This window comes from Solanum stenotomum, unplaced genomic scaffold (assembly GCF_019186545.1).
Source record: "Solanum stenotomum isolate F172 unplaced genomic scaffold, ASM1918654v1 scaffold18934, whole genome shotgun sequence".
Taxonomy (NCBI): Eukaryota; Viridiplantae; Streptophyta; class Magnoliopsida; order Solanales; family Solanaceae; genus Solanum; species Solanum stenotomum.
The window spans coordinates 126,780-151,074 of NW_026025288.1; the positions used below are offsets into that span (position 1 = coordinate 126,780).

A 24,295-nucleotide genomic window follows, 5' to 3' on the forward strand; every position below is an offset into this window, starting at 1 on the left:
TTATATCTTAGTTTCTGGCAGTTTCTCAAAATTACGGTGGAAATATTGTATCAAATATGTATTATTATAATTGTATATTGAGTTTGTGTGAAAATAATTTTTGGAGCTTCCACGTATGTTCATTGTTGTATTAAATTTGTATGAAAGATGTATGCAACATTGTTGCTACTTGTATTGAATTTGCAAAAGCTAACATTAGCGAAATATACATACTTATATCAATTCTATATAGTTTTCATACACAAAAATTGTGAGTTAAGAAACTCTAATCTTTGAGCAGACATACGTATATATATCACACACAACAAATCTGAGTAAAATTTTAAGACTTGAGCGAGATATACATATTTAATTTGATACAGTTTTCATACGGAGAAATATGAACGAAGTTTTAAGCCTTGAACAACATTTAAAATGTGAGTTTATATATGTTTTGAACAATAAAACTCTTGATATGTAACGAAAATCTCCTACTATATGCTTGGTAACTATATAAATCTATTTATATATATATATATATATATATATATATATATAATTCTGAATCATAAGCCATAACACACCTCAAAATCCACCATCACAAGTGCAGGAAGCACTGCCAGAACCTCCTTTATCTCTTTTACCATGAGACCACATCTTCTTGTAGCTAAGGCAGCAACAAAGTAGTCCTAACAATACCATGAATCCTGTTGCCATTGCTATGCTCTCACCCCACTTCTTCGTATCCATTTTTGTTTAATTAAAATTACCTGTGGAGAAGAACCAAAACAGAATGGTTCCGCCTATTCAAAACTAAGAAGGGAATCGCCTGCTATTAAAAATCTCGATTTTTCAATAATTACGTTGTTCTATGTCAGAAGAAGACTTAGAAAAAACAAAGAAGTTTGGAGACCGTCTCCTCTTGTTAAATAGGATAAACATATGAATGCACCAATAGTATATTATATCTTTTCTACAAAAAGATATAATACATTGTACACAAAGTAAATTAGTATAGTTGGAGAGGAATATGGAGAAAACAAATCACGTGGTCTAAATAGATTTTGACTTTAAAAAGGTGCTTTTAGTACGAAGGAAAACACTTTTTTTTAAAAAGGTATCTCCTTTAATTTCTTCCTCATACTATTAGAATTTTGAAAGGATTCATATTGAATGTGTCATAACTCTATTATCGGCTATTAAAGGAGTTCGAAGCTTAAATTTTAAAAATCAATTTGTTGCAAATGAACTTTGTTTCGAGTGAGTGATATTATAAGAAAATATGAAATTAGTTATGAAATTCATAGATGATCTCTCTGATTAATCTATTGCTAAAATGTTCCTAGCTAATTACACTTTTTTATAATTCATCGTTAATCCATAGCTAAAATGGATTATCATGAGATATTTATTGTTTAACTATGAAATTTTGTGCATCGAGGGGGTTGTTTGGATAAGATTTGCGCTAGTTTTATGTTGAGTTTGTATGAAAATTATTTTTTAAGTTTGCATGTGTATTTCTAGTTATATTTAATTTGTACTAATACTATATGAAAGTGATGAACTACCATGCAACCGAGAAATTAAAACAAAATGATATAATAGTATAAAAAGCCTTCAACAAGAGAGAAACACATAAGTGCAAATTATAATATCACAATTTAGACTTTCCGACGTATAGCCATTGGCTACATGAAAAGAGAATATGATACTAATAATATGATCATTCCTCTCTTTTATTAGTAATCCCCCTTGGTCAGGAATATTAATTTTTCTTTTTTCCATGCAACTTTTATTTTTATAAATTGTTAATTTATTTGTCCCACATTTAAATCACTACTTTTCCTCTATTCGAATCATATGCTTGCAAGAAAAGTGCCCGCTTTGTATCATATAATTCGATTGCATTACATATAAAATAATTGTACTAATTACTTTATGGAGTTATATACTTTAAAGAGCAAAAAAAAATCACTTGGTTGAACTTTTGAAGGTGATTTCATTCTGGAAGGGGTATTGTAATGTGTTGAACGGATAAGAGAAGTATTGAAAACATCTTTGACTTGATAGAAATTATTAGTTTCATCCTCGAAATATTGACAATCTTAAAAGTATCTTTCTACTTGACTAACTAAACTTAGGTACACCCCGATCTGCCACACGATGTAGGAAGTGGTTTCAAACTCTTATAGGAGCATGAGACTCAATAAAAAATCGAGACAAGTATTGAAAACACTTCTAAAGTTGGCGAGAATTTAGGAGTGTAATTCACTCATATTGCAAGATCGAGGATGTATTTAAGTTCAATTAGTCAAGTAAATTAAGGAGTGTATTTACGGCTGTCACCAGTTCGTGGATGAAACTAATAATTCGCGCTGAGTTTAAAAGTGTTTTCATTATTTCTCTAAGATAACAATGAGTTTAAAAGTGTTTTCATTATTTCTCTAAGATAACAATAATAACGTAATCCAGCTTATAAAAAATTATAATAAAATAAAAATGTCTGAGCCTGGGTTCGAACCGGGGACCTCTAGTGTGTGAGACTAGCGTGATAACCGACTACACCACCCAGACTGAATTACTAAATAATATCATATGCTTTAAATAACACGTTGTCAAATAAATAAGGAAACAATCTACCCACAGAAAACAAAAAATATAACTATAGTCAAAAGATTATATTTGTCACAACCGCTAGAACTAAGAAAAAGAAAAAAAGTATTTTCACACCAAAAAGAAAAGAAAAACAAGAGCTTGAATTAAAAATGTAAATTAAGAGCAAGATTACAACTTCACTTGATGTGTTTATCTCAAGTCAACCATATGCTTGATATGTGTTTGAATATAGAGTTCTTTTATTTAATCATGATTAATTAATATAGAATTCTTAATAAATTACTTAATTATAATAAATTGTACTGATTTAATATAAACTAAAAATAAGAAAAGTATATGAAGCTAAAACCTCTTTTACGGACACGATCCCGCATATTATCCTCAAAAAGGGTCAACATAGCTTATATAAACATAGAATTTTTGACAACTGTGTCTTATACATGCCTACTTGCTAAATCTTATAAGTATCTATATTACTCCATTGAGTTGAGTTTTCCATAATGTTTCGCATGACCTAATTAGCACTTTTGCTTGAAATTCTCAGAAGTCATATATATATTCATGAGATATAAGGGTCAAAAACATATCTAAACTATCTCTTTTTTTTTAGTTTCATCTGTAAACTATCATTTTATTTTTTTTTGCTTAGAACGGAAGGATTTTATTTAATATTAAGGAACATCCATATAAAAGGGAACTGATCTAAGTGAGGTCAGTGGCGGATCAGGATTTAGAGTCTGTGGGTGCCAAATAGACTTATCGATTAAATTAATTTTATATTTGATTGAATTATTCATCTTTTCCATATATATCATAAATCAATCAATAAAATATAAATAATAAGATATTACACTTTTATTGAGTATTTAATCAAATAAAAGAAAAGTCAAAAGAGTAATAATGTAATTAATTTAATTTAAGTCAATAACAATTATAAAAAAAAATAAAAAATTGTGCCAGCTGTTTTTCCTTAAAAAAAAACGTGCTTGGAGCTTCTTTTTTTTATTAAAAAACGTATGCAACAAATTTCTCAAAAAAATAGGTACAAATGGAATTCAAACCCGCAACATCAGCCTTCTAAAGTTGCCCTCCTACCGTGGCACCACAAGCCAACTTTGTTCTGTGGGTGGCATGTTTTATATTTATATAAATATTATATGTATATACCTATGTATATATAGAGTTTCCGTCGAAGTTCGGGAGTGGCGTGGCACCCCCACAGCCCTTCATAGATCCGCCACTGAGTGAGGTAGTTCCATTTCTATCAAGTTCATACGTAATACAAGATGGAGATGCTTCAAAAATATATAGTTTGTTTCTAATCATAATTTGGTCTTCCGTATTCTGTCCTATGAGCCTCCGGTGGAACATGTTTTAATTTAGTGGCGGTGCTCCCAATTGCTGGAGCAAGGACATGCAATCAGCGCAAATGTGTGAGTATTGAAGGTTATCATTATTTAAAGAGTTTAGCAATACCTGTGAGTCTGTTTCCACCAGAATCATGTGCTTAAAGTTTTTTTCTTTTGCAAGAGTCAACCCATGCAACAGAGCATGGTAAGCATTTTCCACTTTGATCTTACCAGCAAACCCCGCTATCCAATTTCCTAAGTGGTTTCTTATTATTCCTCCAGTGCCACCATTAATTGTTTTAGGCTCAAAGGATCCATCAACATTTATGAACAATTGGTGCAATTTTTTTTGGCTGGTGATGCCCCTATTGTAGAGGGTAGAAAGTGTAGGAAGCTTATTTCGGAGAAGTAACCACATAAAGAACTTTATTTTATTAAGAGTCTTAAGTTTCCAAATCCAAAGGGAAGTGTTAGAGGATTGGTTTGTAGGATTCTTTTCTAAACTATCACTTAGTTTGAGAAATACACGTCTCTCTTTAATTATACTTTCATCATGGTGTGTGTAATAACTTTCTCTTTTATTTTAAAAAATTATCACATCACACTCTAAGTGGACAAAATATTATTCCACATTGACAAAAAGTAAATAAATTATTGGTATTAGTTAAAGTTAAAGATTAAAGTATTATTATTTTCCGCAAAAAAAATTATAAAATAAAATGTAAAATATTTTCTTACCACGCCACCACATCCTCCCACCGTACTCCCCCGCCCCAATTTTTTTGTTGTTTTTTTTAAAAAAAAAATCTTTGATAACAATTTTAAGAAAAATTCTTACCTCAATCCCCCCCCCCCCCCCCCCCCCCCCCCCCCCCCCNAAATGAGATATTATTTTATTTTTTTAATAAAAAAAAATCTACCCCACACCACATTTACTGCTTCTAATTTTCTTCTTGTTTTGTATTAATAATAATAATAATAATATATATATATATATATATATTAGAAAAGTATTTTTTTATGTACCGTAGTACTTTTTTTAAAATAAAATTTTTATTTTTGTTATATTCGGTACGTAAGTAGAAAAAAATATTTTCCTAAAAATATTTATAAACTAAAAAGAGAAAAATGTACAAAAAGAATAAAAAAAAAAAAAGTAGGAGCGGGTGGTTAGATTATTTTTTTAAAAAAAAATAATATCAAAAGAAGTTTAGGAAGCAGTGGGGGAGGGACTGAGGTCTAAATTATTAAAAAGTATTTTATGCAAAAATTGAAAAAGTTAAAAGGACGGGATTGTCGGAGGGGATAGGAGATGATGGAGTGGGGTGAGAAAAATATTCTAAATTTTATATTTATTAAAAATAAATTATATTTTTTTAAACAATTATTTTTTAAAAAAATGGGATAGTAGTACTTTAGTCTTTATTTTTAACTAATATTAATAATTTATTATCAAAGTAGAATATTTTATTCATATGGAATGACATGTGACAAGATTTTTGCAAATAAAGAGAGAATGTATTACATACACCACTAAAATGTGTTTCTCAAACAAATAAGTGATATTTTCAGTATGATTCACACTCTTAATAATTTAGGTATGAAACTAAAAAAATAAAAAAGAATATCTTAGAAGTGTTTTTAACACTTACCTCTCTTTATATAAATGAAAACAAATACTCATAGTATAGTCACACTTGTATATGTGAGCACATATATAGGCATCATAGTCATAAAATAAAACATAAATCATCACTTGAATAGCTAGATGTCATGTTTAAAGAACTTATGTGTTATATAGAGATTTTACTTGAGTAGCTAAACGATCTTTGTCGTAATTTATATGTATAGGCCTTTAAAGGCATTATGTAATAAAAATAAATCTTCAGCTCTTTTATGTGGTATTTTTTTACTATACACGATGTTTAAGAAAAAGAAGACTCTGAAACTATGTATTAAAATATATACCATAAAAATCATTTTTGGATATATAGACTTATTTCAACTTAATCCAAATTTCTTACTCATTCAGAGTTCTTATCGAATCCAATCAACAAAATTTGTTTGAATTATCTGACATATGAAAATAAACCTGATGTAATATACAAATTGAATTCACGATCAATATAATATATTTAAATCCTTGATGCAAGGCTACAAAATGCATAAAAACTAGTAATATTCAACCAACAAAATCATGCAACAATTGGCCTCCAATAATATTATTATTATTATTATGATCTCTTCCTAACTGATGATTTTGTGGTTCAAATCCATCACCAAACATGAATCCCTCGCTATTTGCATCGATACCAAAACGTCGTGCTGCATTTCTGGGGAAAGACTCCGATGATAAACCCCCAATTCCAATATTATTGTTTTGATGATGAAGTCCCAATGTTAATGACACCCCACCACCTGATGATGCACTCATCACTTGATCAATTCCAACACGAGAATATGATAAATTCATTTCATCTTCTGGATTGTTATTTCGTGTTCTCTTTGATGGAACTTGTTGTGCTGATGATGTAGATGGAAGTGAATTATTACTTGTGGGAAAATGTACTTCAATGGGATTGTTGTTTTGACCTTGCATCCTTTGTGAAGAAGATTTGTTAGCTTGCCTAGTTTCAAGCATGTGTATTTCTTCAACCATAGGCTTCCATAGCCTAACTCTTGCATTGATGAACCAATTAGAAACCTGAAATACAATATCGAATTAGATAATGTATATACATTATGTTCAAAAACACTTGTTTGACTGGACACCAAGTTTAACAAAGAAAGAAAAAATTATGATATAAGACGAGCAATAAATAATTGTGTGAGAATTAAGGGTGTGGTGTATCTCATCGCGGGTAAAATGAAAAGTTAAAAATTAAATTATTTTAAAAGTAAAAAAGGGGTCATTTTCTGTGGGGAATCTCACAAGTAGGATCTAGAAAGGGTGAAAGTGTACGTAGACCTTATGCCTATCTCATGGAGGTAGAGAGACAGACTCTGAAGGACCATCACAATCAAATGCAACAATCAACATAGTCATGAAAATGAAAAACGAAAGTGAAAAAAACACGACAACTAATAAGGAAAGTAGTGCAAAACATTTATTTAGATGAACCAAAAGAGAAATGGATTGACATATATAGATTGAAATGGATCAAAGAGATGAGTCGATTTGGAAAATGTGCAGACCTGATTCCTTGAAAGACCAGTCTGTTTGGCCAACATTACTTTATCAGAATCTGTGGGATAACTGCAACGACATCAATACTAATGAGTTAAATTTTACAAGAATAAATTGATTAAAGTTCATCCCAAATCACAAATCAAATAAATTAAACATAATCTAGAGACCTAGGGTAACAGATTCCAAGAATTAAGTAACACATACATATGGTTAAAAAAAAATAAACTCTACATTTTTCATTTTACTCTTTAATGAGAAGCTATCATTACAACGCAAACGTTATGACATGTTTAAAATCAACAAGTTTCAAAAAAAATTAGTCATACAACATGCTTTCTCACAAATTTCAAAATCTTCACTCATTCTTAAACGAAATGAAACACATGATGAAATAGTAGTACTTACGGGTGCAAGAAATGGTCAAACAACCAAGCCCTAAGAACAGATACAGCGCGCTCCGGTAGGCCTCTTTGTGGTCTCCAAACAGGCTGATGGTGTTCAACAAATCCTGTTCTTTGGAAATTATTATAATTAAAGTTGCCTTTCCCAACTGATCTTGTACTTGTAGAATCATCACAATTTATTTGACTATTATGACTATGAGTTTGAGATTTAATTGTGTAGTTCATTTGGTCACAAATGGCATTTTTTAGGCACCTAAAATGTTTGGATAATGCTTTTAAAGATAGGTTTGCAAATGGGGCTGCATTTCCAAGTCCAGGAACTGATTCAAATGATGCCACTACTCCTTGTAGCTGTTGATAATATTGTTTATATCTTCTATATACCTGAAATGAAATGTATCATCCCTAAATTATAAGTTTGTCAAGAATATGCAATGAGAGATTTCCTTAACATCATAAATATATGCTCTCCGTTTCACAACTTTCTTATCATACACACTTAAGCTAAAAATGCGTTTAGTTAATGTACTAAAATGTCATTTGAATCTTGTGATCTTACATGTGTGATATAAGAATTAATTAATGAGTTACGCTATCCGTCGCAATCTATGCAACACACTATTCTGAAACCCTTGAGATAAATAAAAAAACAGCAATTTAATCCTACAGGTTGTTTAATGGTAAACAACAACATACCTAATATATTTTCATAAACAGAGTCTAAAGAAGATGGGAGTATACACAAACCTTAGCGCTACCTCATTGAATTAAAAAAAAATCCTCAGCTCAATAAGAACAAATTAAAACAATAATGAAATAAGAAATACCTCTTTTGGCCTCAAGTGCCTACCCTTATTAGGTGATCGTGTAGGCAACAGTCCCTCCCAATTAGAAGGTTAGTTTTGGAATCTGTGCTGCCTAAACATTACTGACTCGTTAGCTACAAGGTCTACATGAGAATTAACTAACCTAAGTACTACTTTGGATAATAATTGAGTGAAGTCAAAATTAATTTTTAAAATAAAGGTATTTGGAATTGAGATTAAAAGGAAGAGTATTTAGGAGTAAGAGAAATAGAATTTTGTTTAGTTTTTTAAATGAATTTAAAAAAGAAAAATAAGAGGAAAGAGCTAGGGTATTAAATGATTTGTCCTTGTGATAAATATTTCTTCTTATAGATTTTCCCTTAATCTCTTCATCCATTTTGGGGCCGTTTGATAAGAGGTAATAAAAAAAAATAATGCACGAAGTAACTTGTATATAACAAAACAAATACAGTGTTTGGTACAATTTCCTAACCTATACAATGCAAGGGTTTTACACAATTTTCCTCCAAATGTGTACTTTTTTGTATCTGACAAATACACTGTTTAGAAATATATAATTCATGTTAATTTTTATATAAAAAATCAAACAGTACCTAATAAATAATCTCAGAATTACTAATACACTATATTCAACATTGTTCGTATACGACCAACCAAATGACCCTTAAAAGACACCAATCTTCGTGCATATATTCTCTCTATCAATCACCTTTTTTTTTCTTTTCAAAAAGATGATTTAGTGATCGAACTTCCATTGACTAAAAACCATAGGCATCTTGTAACCTAATAATACAACCAACTTGACTCAAAAGAATTTAATTTATACTGTATGCTAAGAGCATATATAAATTGGATACTGAGCTATAATTCTAAGCCCTAAGAAATGAATTTTCGTTATATATAGTGAAAGAAATCACAAATCTAAAGAAATTAAACAAAATTTCATGACATGTATATATAATGGAAAGAGTTTAATTTCTAATTATAGGAATAAATAATAAAGCACAAAATTAGACATGACTCGAGCTGAGTTGGAAAAAAAAAAGGTTAAAATTGAAAGGTATAAACCAAGATATATGGTGCAGTGATAAGTAATTCTTCATCTTAATCATAGGTATTGAAGTCAAGTGTCGATATGAAACTGCCTTTGCTACGAAAGACTTTATCCCTAATGTGAATTTTTCCTGCGAATCCGAATTCAATCAGGCTATTTCACTCCTAAAAAAAACAATCAATTTATTTTATTTCTTGAATAATGGACCAATTTGTAAAATTACTCATTTGAAATAACCACGAAATCTTATATCGAAAATTTGATATCAAATCTCATAGTTTAAAATTGTAATCACTATATATAGGTATAACCACACAAATAATTGGAAAAATACTATACATTAAAATAAAAAAAATACCTCATCAAGCATTGAAATTAACTTGGAATTGTTCCTCCTGTGCTCACTTCCATCATCATTAGATGCATCTATTGAAGAATCATCCATAACTCCAACAGAATCATCATCTTCTAATAATTTCTGAGCATAAATCCCACAAATATCTTCCAACAACTGTTGTGCAGGTTTTAAGAATCTTGACCCCTTGAGAATTGAAGCATATCCAGTAAAAGGTCCAACAATAGTACTACCACCACTCTTGGATGACAAAAACTCATTATTACAACAATCGGCCGCGGCTACCGCGGCCGGTACAGTTGTAAATAATGATGAGTCATATCTCTGTAAGTTCAGCTCCAGCGGAACAGTACTATTATTACTAGTAGTAGTACTGTTCCGCTGATGATGATTATGAGATGACAAAGATAGAGACAAACCTTGACCTGGAGTAACATAAGTAGTTATACTATTCTTACTATTATTATTATGATAAGTTGATGATGATACAACATCAATATCATGATTTTGATTTGTGTTGAAGAGGAAAGGGTTATTGTTAATTTGATGAAAAGAAGAAGATATTTGTGGATCCATGGATTTAATTAGAAGGAAATTATCACAAGGATTAAGGAGAAATGATGGATTGTTATTGTAAAAATTAGGGAGGAAATTAGTACTAGTATTAGTATTAGCATTAGCATCACCTCTAAGCTTATCTCTTCTGCTTTGTTGTGGGACATGATACGCTTCAAATCCTTCTGCAGCCATTAGGGGAAAGAGAAGAAGAACATACAGTTACTGTATTTTTTTTGATAGATAGAGAGAGGAAGAGTGGGTGAGAGTGATGTGATATTGATGAAATGAAAGGCTATTATTATTACGACTATCTATCTAAGGTAGGTAGCTAGCTCATCATATCTTTCGCTTCAAAATATTTGTTAAATATTCGGTGTAGTGAATGGAGCTATTTCTTCTTTGATCATAAATTTTGGGTTCGAGCAATGATAGGAAAAAATTCTTGGTAGAAATTGTTTCCTTTCGAATGGAGCTCTATACAATATGAGCTTAGAATAATCAGACTTTAATGTAAATATCGAACATGAGAAAGCAAAAAAAGATAGAGAAAAATTGGACTAAAACAAGTTATGTCATATAAGTAATGAAAAAAAAATATCATAATTTATGCGATATTTTTATTTATCCACCAACCAAATGATTCCTTATTATTATTTAATTTGTAGCAATTTCCACTGAATTAATGCAACTTTCATTATTATGTGATTTAATGAAGTAAAACACATGTTAATTAATAAAGATTAAATAAATGAACTATAAATATAAGTACATGGCATGGATGTATTGGATTGATGTATACACCTAATGCGGGTAAGTTTTACCCGTTATTTGATCGCTAGTACAAAAGTAATTTATTCATATATTAATTTTTGTATTAGTTACATTTTATTTGAGAGTTAGTTTAAAAATTAAGTTGTTTATGTATAATATTAATATATAAAATTAATGGGAAATTTAATTTATAATTTAAAAATTTACATAGCTAATACAAGTATAAGTTATAAAAAAATTGATGTATTATCTTTTGTAGATTAAGGGGTCGTTTGGTGTGAAGGATAATACCAAATAGTCCTGAGATTAAATTATAGTACCACTTAATTTGTTGTTTGGTTGGCAAGTCTGAGATAACTTATCTCGGGATTAATAATTAATATCGAGATAAGTTATCCATCCCCTTGGGTGGTATAGTAATCGCGGGATAACTTATCTCGAGATAAAATAAGTAAATGACAAAAATGACGTCTCTTTCAACCCTATTGTTACATCATTTTTAAATTCATGAAGGACATTTTTGTAAACATATAAATTGTTCCCATCATAATTTATCCCATTATAACTTTAATTCAAACCAAATGACCCTAAAAGACAAAGTAACTAATAACGTTATATGTATAATTTTAATCAGGTGTCAAATGATGTCTTGAATACATTCTACATTATAAATTACTCCCTCCGCTTCAAAAAGAGTAAATTGATTTGACTTGACATGAAGTTTTAGAAAATAAAAAAGATTTTTGAATTTTGTGATACTAAATTAAAGTTATATCAAATATACTAAATTACCTTTCAATTTTGTGGCTTTAAACATGTCACGTGAAAAGCTGAAATTAAAATGTTACCAAAAAAGAAAAGAGAACATTCTTTTTTAAACAGATTAAAAATTAAAGGAAGTCATTCTTTTTAAAACATAGAGAGTATTTTCTTTATTTTATATTATTTGACCACTATTGACGTAATATATCATTTAAGAGAATTTTAATTAAAATTGTATTTCATTAATTTTGTTTTTATATAGAATTGATATAGGAAAAAAGTAGAATAAAACCTAGTCATATAGTACATGACTTACTTCTAGCCTCTAGGGTAGAGAGATGATGGCCAAATTGACACACTAACATGTTCTACCGTTCTTTTACGAACTACAAAGTCACTTTCTTTGCAGAGTTCCACTTGACCAATAAATGCAAGTGTGGGGTCTGCTCTTCCTTTAACAAAACTTACTACATGGGGATGTGCAACCTCTTTCTCCCTGCTAATTATTGCCTCAGCTTAACCCCAAAATATTTTCTTATATTTGGTTCATCCTTCTCATTTTAAGTGGCATCATTTAATTCGGTATGATATATAAGAAAAAGAAATTTGAAACTTGTAATTTAAAAGGGTATTTAGATAATGTTATTGTAAATCATTTTATCAAATAGTGGTGTACAATAAAAGATGGTCAACTGGATATTCTTCGTCAATATATTATATACTAGATATAGGACCCCGTGCCAGCACGGGGCCCAATATATATATTTTTTATTATTTTAATTTATGTCATATTATGAAATTTGAAAAGTTATTGAAATTTTTGTATGATTTTAAAAATATTTTAAATTTCTAGCTATTGTGATTTGTAGTACTTTTTTTTAACATAATTTTAGAAAAAATATTTATTACTCTGTTTGTTCTAATTTATGTGGCACACGCAGAATTTCAAATATTAAGCATTTTTTATATGTCTCTTTAATATATTAAGTTGTTAATTATTGTATTTTATTGTACATTTTGAACCTAATTTTTTAATAATATATGTTATTTGCCATGTCCCAATTTATGTGGCATTAATTGATAGATTTGTTGGAGTCGAGAGATTTATTTTGTTAATTATTGTAACTTATATTTTTTTTCCGTCAATTTCAAACAATATATGTTGTTAATTGATAGAATACTTTTAATGTAATTTTTTAAAAAAAATATGTGTGACTCTCCATGTCCCAATTTATGTGGCACATGTAAAGTTTTGACAATTAACCAAAATTTTAATACATTTAAAAAAATATTTTTAAGTCGTTAAATTTTAAGTAATTTAAATTGTTGTATTATTTATTACAATTTATAATACTTTTAAAGTAGTTGAAATATTGTACTATTTATTATGATTTATAACATTTTTTTTTAAATTTATGTCATATTATGGAATTTGAGAAGTTATTGAAATTTTTATATGATTTTAAAAATATTTTAAATTGTTAGCTATTGTGATTTGTAGTACTTTTTTTTAACATAATTTTGAAAATAATATTTATTACTCTCTTTGTTCTAATTTATGTGGCAGATGCAGAATTTCAAATATTAACCCTTTTTTATATGTCTCTTTAATATATTAAGTTGTTAATTATTGTATTTTTTAGTACATTTTGAACCTAATTTTTTAATAATATATGTTATTTGCCATGTCCCAATTTATGTGGCATTAATTGATAGATTTGTTGGAGTCGAGAGATTTATTTTGTTAATTATTGTAATTTATAGTTTCTTTTTCGTCAATTTCAAACAATATATGTTGTTAATTGATAGATTTTTTGGAGTGGACTATTTTTTTTATTAATTATTGTAATTTATTGTTTCTTTTTCGTCAATTTCAAACAATATATGTTTATTATATAATCTATTTTATGTGGTACCAATAGAATTTAGAGAGTCAATTAAATTTTTTATATAAGTTTTAAATAATTAAGCTGTTAATTATTGTAATGTATAGTATTACTTATATTATTTTTAAATATATTTAAATATTATATGTTAGGTTTTTTATCCTAATTTATATGGCATTGATAGAATTTAAAGTGTCAAATAATTGTTAATTATTGTAATAGATAATATGGAGTATTTAAGTCATTTATAGTATAGTAATTAATATATAATATGTAGTATTTAAGTGTTATATTATGGAATTTGAGAAGTTATTGAAATTTTTATATGATTTTTAAAATATTTTAAATTCATAACTATATATTTCAATGTACAAGATTTTGATAAAATAAAATCTTTAAAGTTAAATTATAATGTTTTTGAAATTTAAATTATTAAAACATATATAATGATTTTATAGAAAAAATAATATCATATAAAAAGGATAATAAATTCAACTTTTACCATGATAAGGTTGAAAAATATTATTTAAGTGGAAGGAGGTGGGGCCCACTTATATATTTTATATAGTAAGTATTGGACATTTGTAATGATTTAATTGGAACAATTGTAGTAAATCCTAGACTCTTCTAATATATAGTAATATTAAATTTTGAATTTGCTTAACAAAATTTTTGGCTTCACTAGTATGACATTAAGGTTAAAAAAAAAAATCTTAAAATTATATTATTTATAATTATAATAAGGTACATTCACTATAGGACCAACTATAATGGAAGTGAATTAATCATGACATATAAAATGGAACTATAAAATTTGTGTGGTAATAATTGTTGAGATAATAAGTATATATGTAATTAGGGATGGCAATTCGTTCAGTTCGTTTAAGTTTGGGCGGGTTATTGATCTGTTTATTCATTAGCTTATCCATTTCAACCCATTAAACATTGAGTTTATACGTAACCCGAATTGACTCATGAAAAATCTTGTCAAAATATTTTTTTTACAAAAAACTTTTTTTCATTATAGAAAACCTTTTTTTTTTCAATTTGACAATAAAGAAAAAAAATAATTTTATTAAGTACTAAAATAATTTAAAAGAACAAATAAAATAATTAAGCTTAGTAAAAATTGGATTGGGTTGAGTCTTGACCCATAATGTAACCAATTTCCTAACTCATTTTGATCCAACCCATTTTGAACCAAGCAAGTTTGGATTGGTTTGGATCTTGATATGATTATTGTCTTAACTCATTATGATCCGCTCAAATTTGACTCAATCCGCCCAACTAACTATTTGTTTTGTGACAAAGATGATTATTCAAAATCAAGATTTAAATATTATACGTTTGTGAACAATGCGTTTAAAACACAATTTGTTAGGTCGTACTGTGTTTTGTAATTTCTTATGTTTATTTTTTGGTAGGGTTACATGTTTTGTAAAGCATATGGTGTACATTAATTTGACAAATTTAGTGGTTGAAACAGTTAAAAGGAAATAGCTCATAACACTGTACGTCAACAGAATCCAATAATTGATTACCTAAATCTTTTTAATTAGCTATACCCTATTAAATAAGTACGACTTGTAATTCTAACTTTTTGCTAGTGTGACTGGGACATGGTAACAAAACAGAAAATTATATTTTACTCGTGATCATAAATCATAATTCGAATTTATTTAATTAGTTGATAAATGATGAGTAAATCTCTTTAATAATAATAGCAAACAAAAGTACATACCACTATTCATGATACAATATATCTGCAAGTCCATAAGTACTATCACAAAGAAATATAACGAATAATGTCATGCATGCAAATATCCAAACTTATATTTTAATTTTTTGGCTGCCCTCTCTCGGGCCTCGACCGGATCTTGATCCAGCCTATTACGAGAATTCCGTATCTAACAATCCAATCTACAATCGATCTCAAAAGAAACATAATTCTTTTTCTTTTATTTAAAATTGACACTTGATTTTTGCCTTAAATTGCTAAAGAAAAAAAACAAACGTTATCCCAGATATCTTTTTCCATAAAGGTTTGTCCTTGGTTGTGACTTGTGAGTTGTAACCATCTATGTTGCTCGGACCCTTTAAAAATGTCAATGGGTGCGTGTCGAATTCGTCAAAAGTAGTGTATTTTTGGGGAATCCGATATGGGTACGGCATCGAGAGTGAAGAGTCCGCGCTACTAAGGTGACCATCAAATACTAAAATAATTTCAAAATAAAAAAAATAAGAGATATTGCCAATAAAATTAAAAAATAAGATCATAATAATACAAAAAAAATTACATCATTGAACTCTGATTTTCATCGTTCATAACCTCTTATCTACGATCACGTATCGTATCAACAATATGTTTCGATTCAATGAATGTGCAGTTAATTAAAGCGAAGGTGGTGCGTGGGTCTGTCCAAAATAACAGGAAAAATTCACAAAAAGCGAAGTTGCATGCATATAATTGCGTTTGCGTGTTATAACTGTTTTAAGTTAAAAGGCAGAGTATAAAATTCTCGTGACTCTTTTCCAAATTTATTTACTCACAGTACTTCAATCTGACTCACTCACTCCACGACAATTTAGAAATGCACAATAACAAATTAAAGTTTTTTGTTTTTTTCGATTTTAATTTATTTATCTTAATTTAACGAAATATGAAACTTAAAGAAATTAAAAAAGAATTAATATATGTATATATCTTAATTTTGTAGTCATAGATATGTCATGTGAAAACTAAATAATGATATACCAAATAAAAAAAAAAGATTTAAAAAAATAACTAACGGGAAAAATTAGACAAAAAATGAAACAGATGAACTTGTAAGTTTTATTTGGATTAAATAAATGAAGTTGTGACAATTCTTATCAGCTAACACTATAAAAAAAATTATCTTTAGCAACAATTAATCAACGATAATAGTTTAATTACCGCTAAATACATGTTAACACTCTTTGTAAATCTCCCTAAAGCTTATAACGACATTAGATCCAATAACAATTAACTACTGTCAGTAAAAAAAATTAACACTTTTTGTTAATATGTTTATATTTATTATGGATAAAAAAAGGCTTAAGTCATCTACGGCCCCTTAAAATTGTTCGCATAATTCACTTAGACACCTCAAATAGGGATTGTACCTATTGAACACCTCTACCCTTCAATACATGTACTTATTTAATAATTTTTTATGACATGGCATTATAAGTGCAATACACAATTAAGAGGTGCGTGAAGCCAAAAAAATCTTTTTATGAACCAATAAAAAATGAACACGTCAACAAAAGAGAAATCATAGTAAGAACATAATTTTTTTTAAAGAAAAAATGGCAGTTCTTCCCCAATTCATCTTTCCCAATGGGACTTTTCGATTCAATAGTATTACCTAGAACCCTCGTCCACTATTCCTTTTCCACCATCGACACGCCCCTTTCTCAAATAATCCATCATTCTTTCTTTCTAGCATCTTTCTGCCATTATCAATATCATGATTGTTGTTATTGTCATCGGAAAAACATTAATTAAATAAATAATCAGTCAAAACACAATAAATCAAAAGAGTTTATTGATAAAGATTTTCATTTGAGTTATGAAAAAGAATTTCATCAAAAATAAAAATTAAATTGAGTTTAAAATAATTTCGGTGAAACTTCATTTTTTTCGAGAAAACTAATACGAATATGAAATTATTTTCTTTAAAATGGTTAAAGAGTTCAAAAGGTGGAGTGAGGATGATTATCAGAGTGCACGTGGTTTTAACCGGCCACCCTTGTGTGTGCTTTGGCAGAAAAAAAAATGGGGAAGAATGGATGTCGGGGGTGGGTGCGTTGTTCTGGGCTTCTGCAAAGAAGAAAAGGGGAAGAAAGGTTTTTTTTTTTTTGCTGAAAACATTGCTTTTAGGGGTCGTTTGGTAGAGTGTATTAGGAAAAATAACGCATGCATTACCACTGTGTATTACTAGTACCTTGTTTGGTACTCTTTTCCAACATATGTATAACTAATGCTTGCATTAGTTATACACTCTATTGTGTATTAAAGTGTGTATTGCTAATACCATAGATTTCTAGGTATTAGCAATGCAGTGGTTTTAATGCATGCATTAGATTAACTAATGACAAAACTACCCTCTATTAATAATAATAATAATAATTAATTAGTATAATTATTATGATTATTATTATTATAATAATAATTATTATTATAATTATAATAATAATTATTATTATAATAATTATAATTATAATAATAATAATTATTATTATAATTATTATTATCATAATTATTATTATTATTATCATAATTATTATTATTATTATTATTATTATTATAATTATAATTATTTTTTTTCCAAATTTTGATTTGTTTCCGTTTTTGTTTCTTTCNAGAAAACAATTAATGACATAATGAGTTTACTATTTTACCCCTATTAATTATGAAGTGGATGAAAAGTTTTACATTTTTTAAAGTAATTAGTCTTTTAATTGAGGATATAATAGGTAAAAATTTTTTATCATTTCTTGATTTGTCAAAATAAATAAGTAATTAGGGATAACTATAAAAGAAAAAGTGGATAAGTAATTAGGGACAGACGAGTACAATTTAGAAATGCACAATAACGATCTAATTTACAAGGGAAACTTCCTCCAACGATTTTGCACTTATTCGAATTTGGAAGAAAGGATGAGAACAAAGAGGAAAGTGATCGACATGATATATATGTTCACTTGGTTGGCTTGTGATGAGACATCCAAGAGAAATTTAATATCAATACATTTCTATCAAAATCGTACAAAAATAATTCTTAACGTAACATAAAATATCAGATAAAATATAACGTATTTATAGCTTATCAAGGATATGACCAGGAGTAAAAAGAAATACTAAAAGAAAACGGCATTTTAGAAAAAATATTTACACATCAAATTAATATGATGTGGCTGTTATTTTATACTTTCACACGTCAAATGTCATTTGTAATCACTTGGGTAATGAAGACAAATTATTATTTGAGTAGATGACCATTATTAAAAAGTTAATTACAGGGGTATTTTGGATCAAGTTTAGTTTAAGAGAAGTTTGATTAAAACACGTCAAATTCAAAGGGATTTTTAAGTATTACATCAGTATAAAACTTAAATTATAAATCCACAACGCTTGTAATATATAAAAGTCAGTGTAAGTTTTTTATAAGTAAAAAAAACTACTCAATTTTATCTAAAAATAACAAAAAATTATTAGGAAAAAGCAACAGAGACGTTTTGTTACTTTTAAGAGATTGTAAAATGATGTGATGGTGAGCAGTGAACACTATCTTAGCTGTCTCTGAAGCCCTAAGACATATCAAGTCCGACGTTGTCCTTTTATATTCTGATTTACGTTATACAATTTAATTCGTTTTTATATATAATTATAATTATAATATTTAAATCAACTTGCAGACATGTATTATTTTTTTTAACAAAAAATACAAAAAAATTGTTAATCGAGTTAGGATAAATGAAACTTTTTCTTATCTAGTTAACATTTTTTGAATTTGAACTTAAAATCTTATACATAGGAAATTCAAAGTTCATATATATAATATAAACTAAAAATAAAAAGTATTTTTTTTATGTATATTATGTAAAAATAATTTGAAGAGAAATATTGGAAATATTCCTAAATTTTGCGCGATCTATTAGTTTTATTCTTATATTATTGATAGTCTTAAAAACATCAATTTATTTAACTAATTGAATTTAAATACACCTCCAATCTTGCAACATAAGTGAAATACACAATCCTAAATTCTTATCAAGTTTAGGGATATTTTCAACACTTCTCTCGACTTTTTATTAAGAATTCGTGCTCGTAAAAGAGTTTGAGACTACTTGCTATGTCATGTGGCAGATCGGAGGTATATCTAAGTTTAGTTAGTCAAATAAAGTAGTGTTTTTAAGGTTGTCAATAGCTCATGAATGAAACTAATAATTTACGCTAAGTTTATAATTATTTTCAATATTTTTCTCTTTTTGTTATCAAGAAAATTTGTATAAACACTCTCGTCTCCTCCGATCAAATTCTAGAAATTCTAAATTCGTCTATGTGATGCATATATATATATATATATGTTTGAGTCAAAAGCAAATGCTGACTACTGAGCTATGGTCAGAGAAAAGAGAAATCTTTTGCTTGTTGTAGAAGAGGAAAACTTAAAGAAGGAGATGCCGTAATAGTATAGTAGTAAATAAACCCCCGTGTTTGCCGAACGGTTGATGCACTACACTACTGTGTGTCAGTCCTTTCTACTTTCACCAAAAGTAGNTAGTGTTTTTAAGATTGCCAATAATTCAGGAATGAAACTAATAATTTACGATAAGTTCATAATTATTTTCAATATTTTTCTCTTTTTGTTATCAAGAAAATTTGTATAAACACACTCGTCTCCTCCGATCAAATTCTAGAAATTCTAAATTCGTGTTTGTGATGCACATATATATGTTTGAGTCAAAAGCAAATGCTGACTACTGAGCTAAGGTCAGAGAAAAGAGAAATCTTTTGCTTGTTGTAGAAGAGGAAAATTTAAAGAAGGAGATGCCGTAATAGTATAGTAGTAAATAAACCCCCGTGTTTGCCGAACGCTTGATGCACTACACTACTGTGTGTCAGTCCTTTCTACTTTCACCAAAAGTAGCATTGAACATGGTAATATTAGCTAGCGTCTAATTATAGATTTTTAAATATTATTTGGATGAAATTTTATTATGTATTTGGGTTTTTATTTTTTTTTTTATTTTTTATCCTTCTTAGGTGCTCTCACCCCTTTTTGTTTCATTGATGACTCGAACTCGCAATCTTTGAGTTAAAAGTGAGGGATGCTTATCATCCGAGTAACTCTCTCTCATCATTATGTGTTTGGTTATAGTATTTGAAAAACATATCTCACTTTTTTAAGAAATATGATTCATACTCATAAGTTTTAAAAACTATCATTACTTCCACAACAAATCTATTGGATTTTCGTTGCAACAAATAACAAGTAATGTCCATGATACTGGAGCAATGTGGTAAGTTTGGAGTGAGAGCAACAAGCATCGTTTCATATATCGTGAAGTAGATGAAGTACGTGACTTTGTTATCCTGAATCGATTGTTCATCATTTTCATCAACTACCATATCATTACTTTCATGTTCACTGACTATTTCATCACTGCTTTGGTGTTCACGTAAAAAATTATGTAATACAACGCAAACAACTACTATAAAGGATGTTTTTGTAAAATACAAAAGTTTGATATAGAATTTGAATTTTTAAAAGCTCTCAAATAATGAGTTGGCCCAAATACTAGTTTTTTCTAGTATTTGAGAATTTAGGTTATTTGCCAAAATCTTGACAAATTGTATGGACAAATACTATTTGTTAAATTTTTCCCCAAATTTTATTTGAAAAATTTATGACCAAACGGGTCCTTAATTAAACTAATCCTAACGTAACAGGAATAATATATTCTTTTACCCTGGTAAAACTACAATTCCTAAATAATCACAAATTAACATAATTACCGCATTTACATTTATAATCACCTTCTAATGGCCCTCATAGTTCTTTTGGAACTTTGGTGTATTTTGCATGTTTTGATTCTTTTTGTAACTTCTTTATTATCATTTTTGACTTGTGAGATATGTGGTGCAATTTTCGAAGTGATTAGATGAATATCGAATAACATTTTTAATTTTGAAGGTATAAAATTTAAGAAGAAATTTGATCAAAATCAATATTCTAAGTAAACAAGATCAAGTTCGCGTTCTGACAATTCAATTAAGGTGATTACTTATTAGGTTGTGTGGTTTGCACGAATTCTGAAGCGTTCAAACGTGATTTGAGTCATTCATTGGAATTCTAGTGTTTTGCATTAGTTAAGGTTGACCATAGTTAACATTTTATCAAGACACCTTAGACTGGTGATTTAATAATTCCGACAACGTGTTATATTCTAAATCAGCATTTGTTTTGTTTCTATGGGGTTACAAATGATTTCTTAATTCTAAATCAGTATAGTTTCTTAATTTCTTAATTCTCCCCTGGAACAAACCTAAGGAAGATTTAACTATGTAAGGTGAATATCAGAGGCGGAGTAAGGTGGGGTTCGTGGGTTCGGACGAATCCAATAGCTTTTCCGTAAATCTTATATTTGTAATAGAAAATTAAATAAATATATATGTATACTAACTTGTAAACCCCTAACAAAAATGACTGATGACTTCGTGGTAAGAAAGGGACCATGAAAATATTTTTCATGCTAGAGTTGTAGATTTAAAAAATTTGAACTCTGAACTCTTAATCCTGGCTCCACCTCTATTGGATATATTGGAAGTACTCCCACAATTACAAGACTAAATAATGGGCAAAAAATGTTTGCAAAAGGCAATGTTTGATGCTGATAGCCAACAACTAGGCTTGATTGAAACATTGAAAGGTCTTGAATTTCCTCTAGTGACCATTTGCAGACAGCACCCATGAAAACAAAAACATTTAGTTAACTTAATTCATACTACCCCAGTCAGAGTATGACACAACCTTAAATGATAAATCTCTATGTTGTCTTACTTAAATGATAATTCTACATGTTGTGGGCTTTGAGTTGAGAAAGTAATTAAAAGATAAAATTTCACGAATAACAAAGATAATAATTATAGTAGTGTTCTATAGCTATAGTATTGTTATTTTGCGCTCCATAGCTATATTTTGTTTGCTACAGAGCCTCTAAATTATATAAATCACGGCGCTAATTCGTATGTGTCTATTAAAATTGTGTTTGTATATTTGTTTCAATTGGTATATGTATATGTTCTTTGTGTTAGCCTTGTCAAATTGTATATGTATACAAATATATAAATCCCAGCTGAATGGCAAGAAAAGCAAAACATTAGCTGTGAAATAGAATTAAATAAAACAATAGTTATAGCATTTAATTTGATTTATATGTTTGCTATTATGTACCATTTTACCTAATTAAAATACAAAATTTCGTCGCAAATTTTTCTGTGGGTATTTCAACAGAAATATGTCTGAAAAAAAGGTGATTTTTTAATAGAGCAAACTACCTAAATCCCACTACTTTAGACCATAATTACATGAAATCCCGGTAGATTTTCAAATTACTTTTTATACCATTTTTTTTTCAGTCGGATACATGAATTAAAAGTGGTTAGATACGTGTATCTATCAGAATTAAAAGGAAGAGATACATTATTTAATTAATTTCAATTAAATAGCGTAACTTAATTCCATGATTAAAGGAGTAAAATATGGGGATTTAACAAATATACAGATTTGGTGGATCAATTCATATCAATTGTTACAGATTTTTGAAAAGAAACTAAATCACACAGATTAATAGATCTGGTGTTGTAAACTTTGTCTTCTTCATCGATTCATTCCTTTGAATCCTAAATTTTCAAAGTTTTTTTTTCTAATTGTGAATTTAACCATATTGTTAAGGCATTCAGATTCGTGGATCTCCGAAATCGATTACGAAAATTATTGAATTGATGGAATACTATTGAGAGGGATGCAACCTACAGTGATTTCGTCGATGGTATTTCAACACAACTAGAAATCGATTGTTCACACAAAAGAACGGAGATAAGATACACGATGGAAGACAATGTAACTCCAATGGAAATTTGAAACGAGATGTGCATGAGGTTTTTTATGAAATTGAAAAGACATCAATCTAATTGCGGGTTGTATCCATTGTACATAACAACGAAAGAGCAAAATTTTGGATGCAGCAGCATTGGTGAAATATCTTTTGACCAAGATATATCCATTGTTGAAGTTGGAGGTGAAGTTGGAAGTGACGTTGGGACAATGGTGAAATATACTATTGTGGCTGTAATGCAAAATTATTAAATTAGACAATTGATTTCAATTCAAGGTTACAAGATTAGATAAGAAGAGATTAATCATATTCGTTGTTTTGTTGGATACATGATGTGTATGTTTTTGTATATTTTAAGAGCATAAATGTGTCATAAGTTAGTGTATCTCGGATAAATAAAGTGTATCTTGGANAGAAATCGATTGTTCACACAAAAGAATGCAGATAAGATACACGATGGAAGACAATGTAACTCCAATGGAAATTCGAAACGAGATGTGCATGAGATTTTTTATGGAATTGAAAAGACGTCAATCTAATTGCGGGTTGTATCCATTGTACATAACAGCGAAAGAGCAAATTTTTGGATGCAACAACATTGGTGAAATATCTTTTGACCAAGACACATCCATTGTTGAAGTTGGAGGTGAAGTTGGAAGTGACGTTGGGACAATGGTGAAGTATACTATTGTGGATGTAATGCAAAATTATTAAATTAGACAATTGATTTCAATTCAAGGTTACAAGATTAGATAAGAAGAGATTAGTCATATACGTTGTTTTGTTGGATACATGATGTGCATGTTTTTGTATATTTTAGAAGCATAAATGTGTCATAAGTTAGTGTATCTCGGATAAATAAAGTGTATCTTGGACAAAATATTGTATGTGTCATG

The 24,295-nt window shown here is 28.6% G+C and overlaps 1 protein-coding gene and 1 non-coding gene across 2 annotated transcripts; both read right to left on the reverse strand.

Annotated features, from left to right (window-relative positions):
• Window positions 1-2,479: 2,479 nt before the first annotated feature.
• On the reverse strand, window positions 2,480-2,553 carry TRNAV-CAC (transfer RNA valine (anticodon CAC)). The gene has a single exon. It is a non-coding gene; the product is annotated as a tRNA-Val (tRNA).
• Window positions 2,554-6,053: 3,500 nt separating this feature from the next.
• Window positions 6,054-10,626, reverse strand: LOC125850728 (BEL1-like homeodomain protein 9). Its single transcript, XM_049530577.1, has 4 exons — window positions 9,778-10,626; window positions 7,540-7,922; window positions 7,140-7,200; window positions 6,054-6,648 (listed from the first exon to the last, which is right to left on the reverse strand). The coding sequence occupies exons 1-4, from the start codon at window positions 10,522-10,524 to the stop codon at window positions 6,127-6,129; spliced, it is 1,713 nt and encodes a 570-aa protein (XP_049386534.1). The 5' UTR covers window positions 10,525-10,626; the 3' UTR covers window positions 6,054-6,126.
• Window positions 10,627-24,295: the final 13,669 nt, after the last annotated feature.

What these genes read in the sequence shown, in the direction of transcription:
- LOC125850728 (XM_049530577.1), bottom strand. Translation starts at nt 10,524, where the DNA reads ATGGCTGCAGAAGGATTTGAAGCGTATCATGTCCCACAACAAAGCAGA. An exon ending in TTTGACCATTTCTTGCACCC is followed by an intron (nt 7,201 to 7,539) that starts GTAAGTACTACT and finishes ATGTCGTTGCAG; the next exon opens with TTATCCCACAGATTCTGATA. An exon ending in CTGGTCTTTCAAGGAATCAG is followed by an intron (nt 6,649 to 7,139) that starts GTCTGCACATTT and finishes ATTGTATTTCAG; the next exon opens with GTTTCTAATTGGTTCATCAA.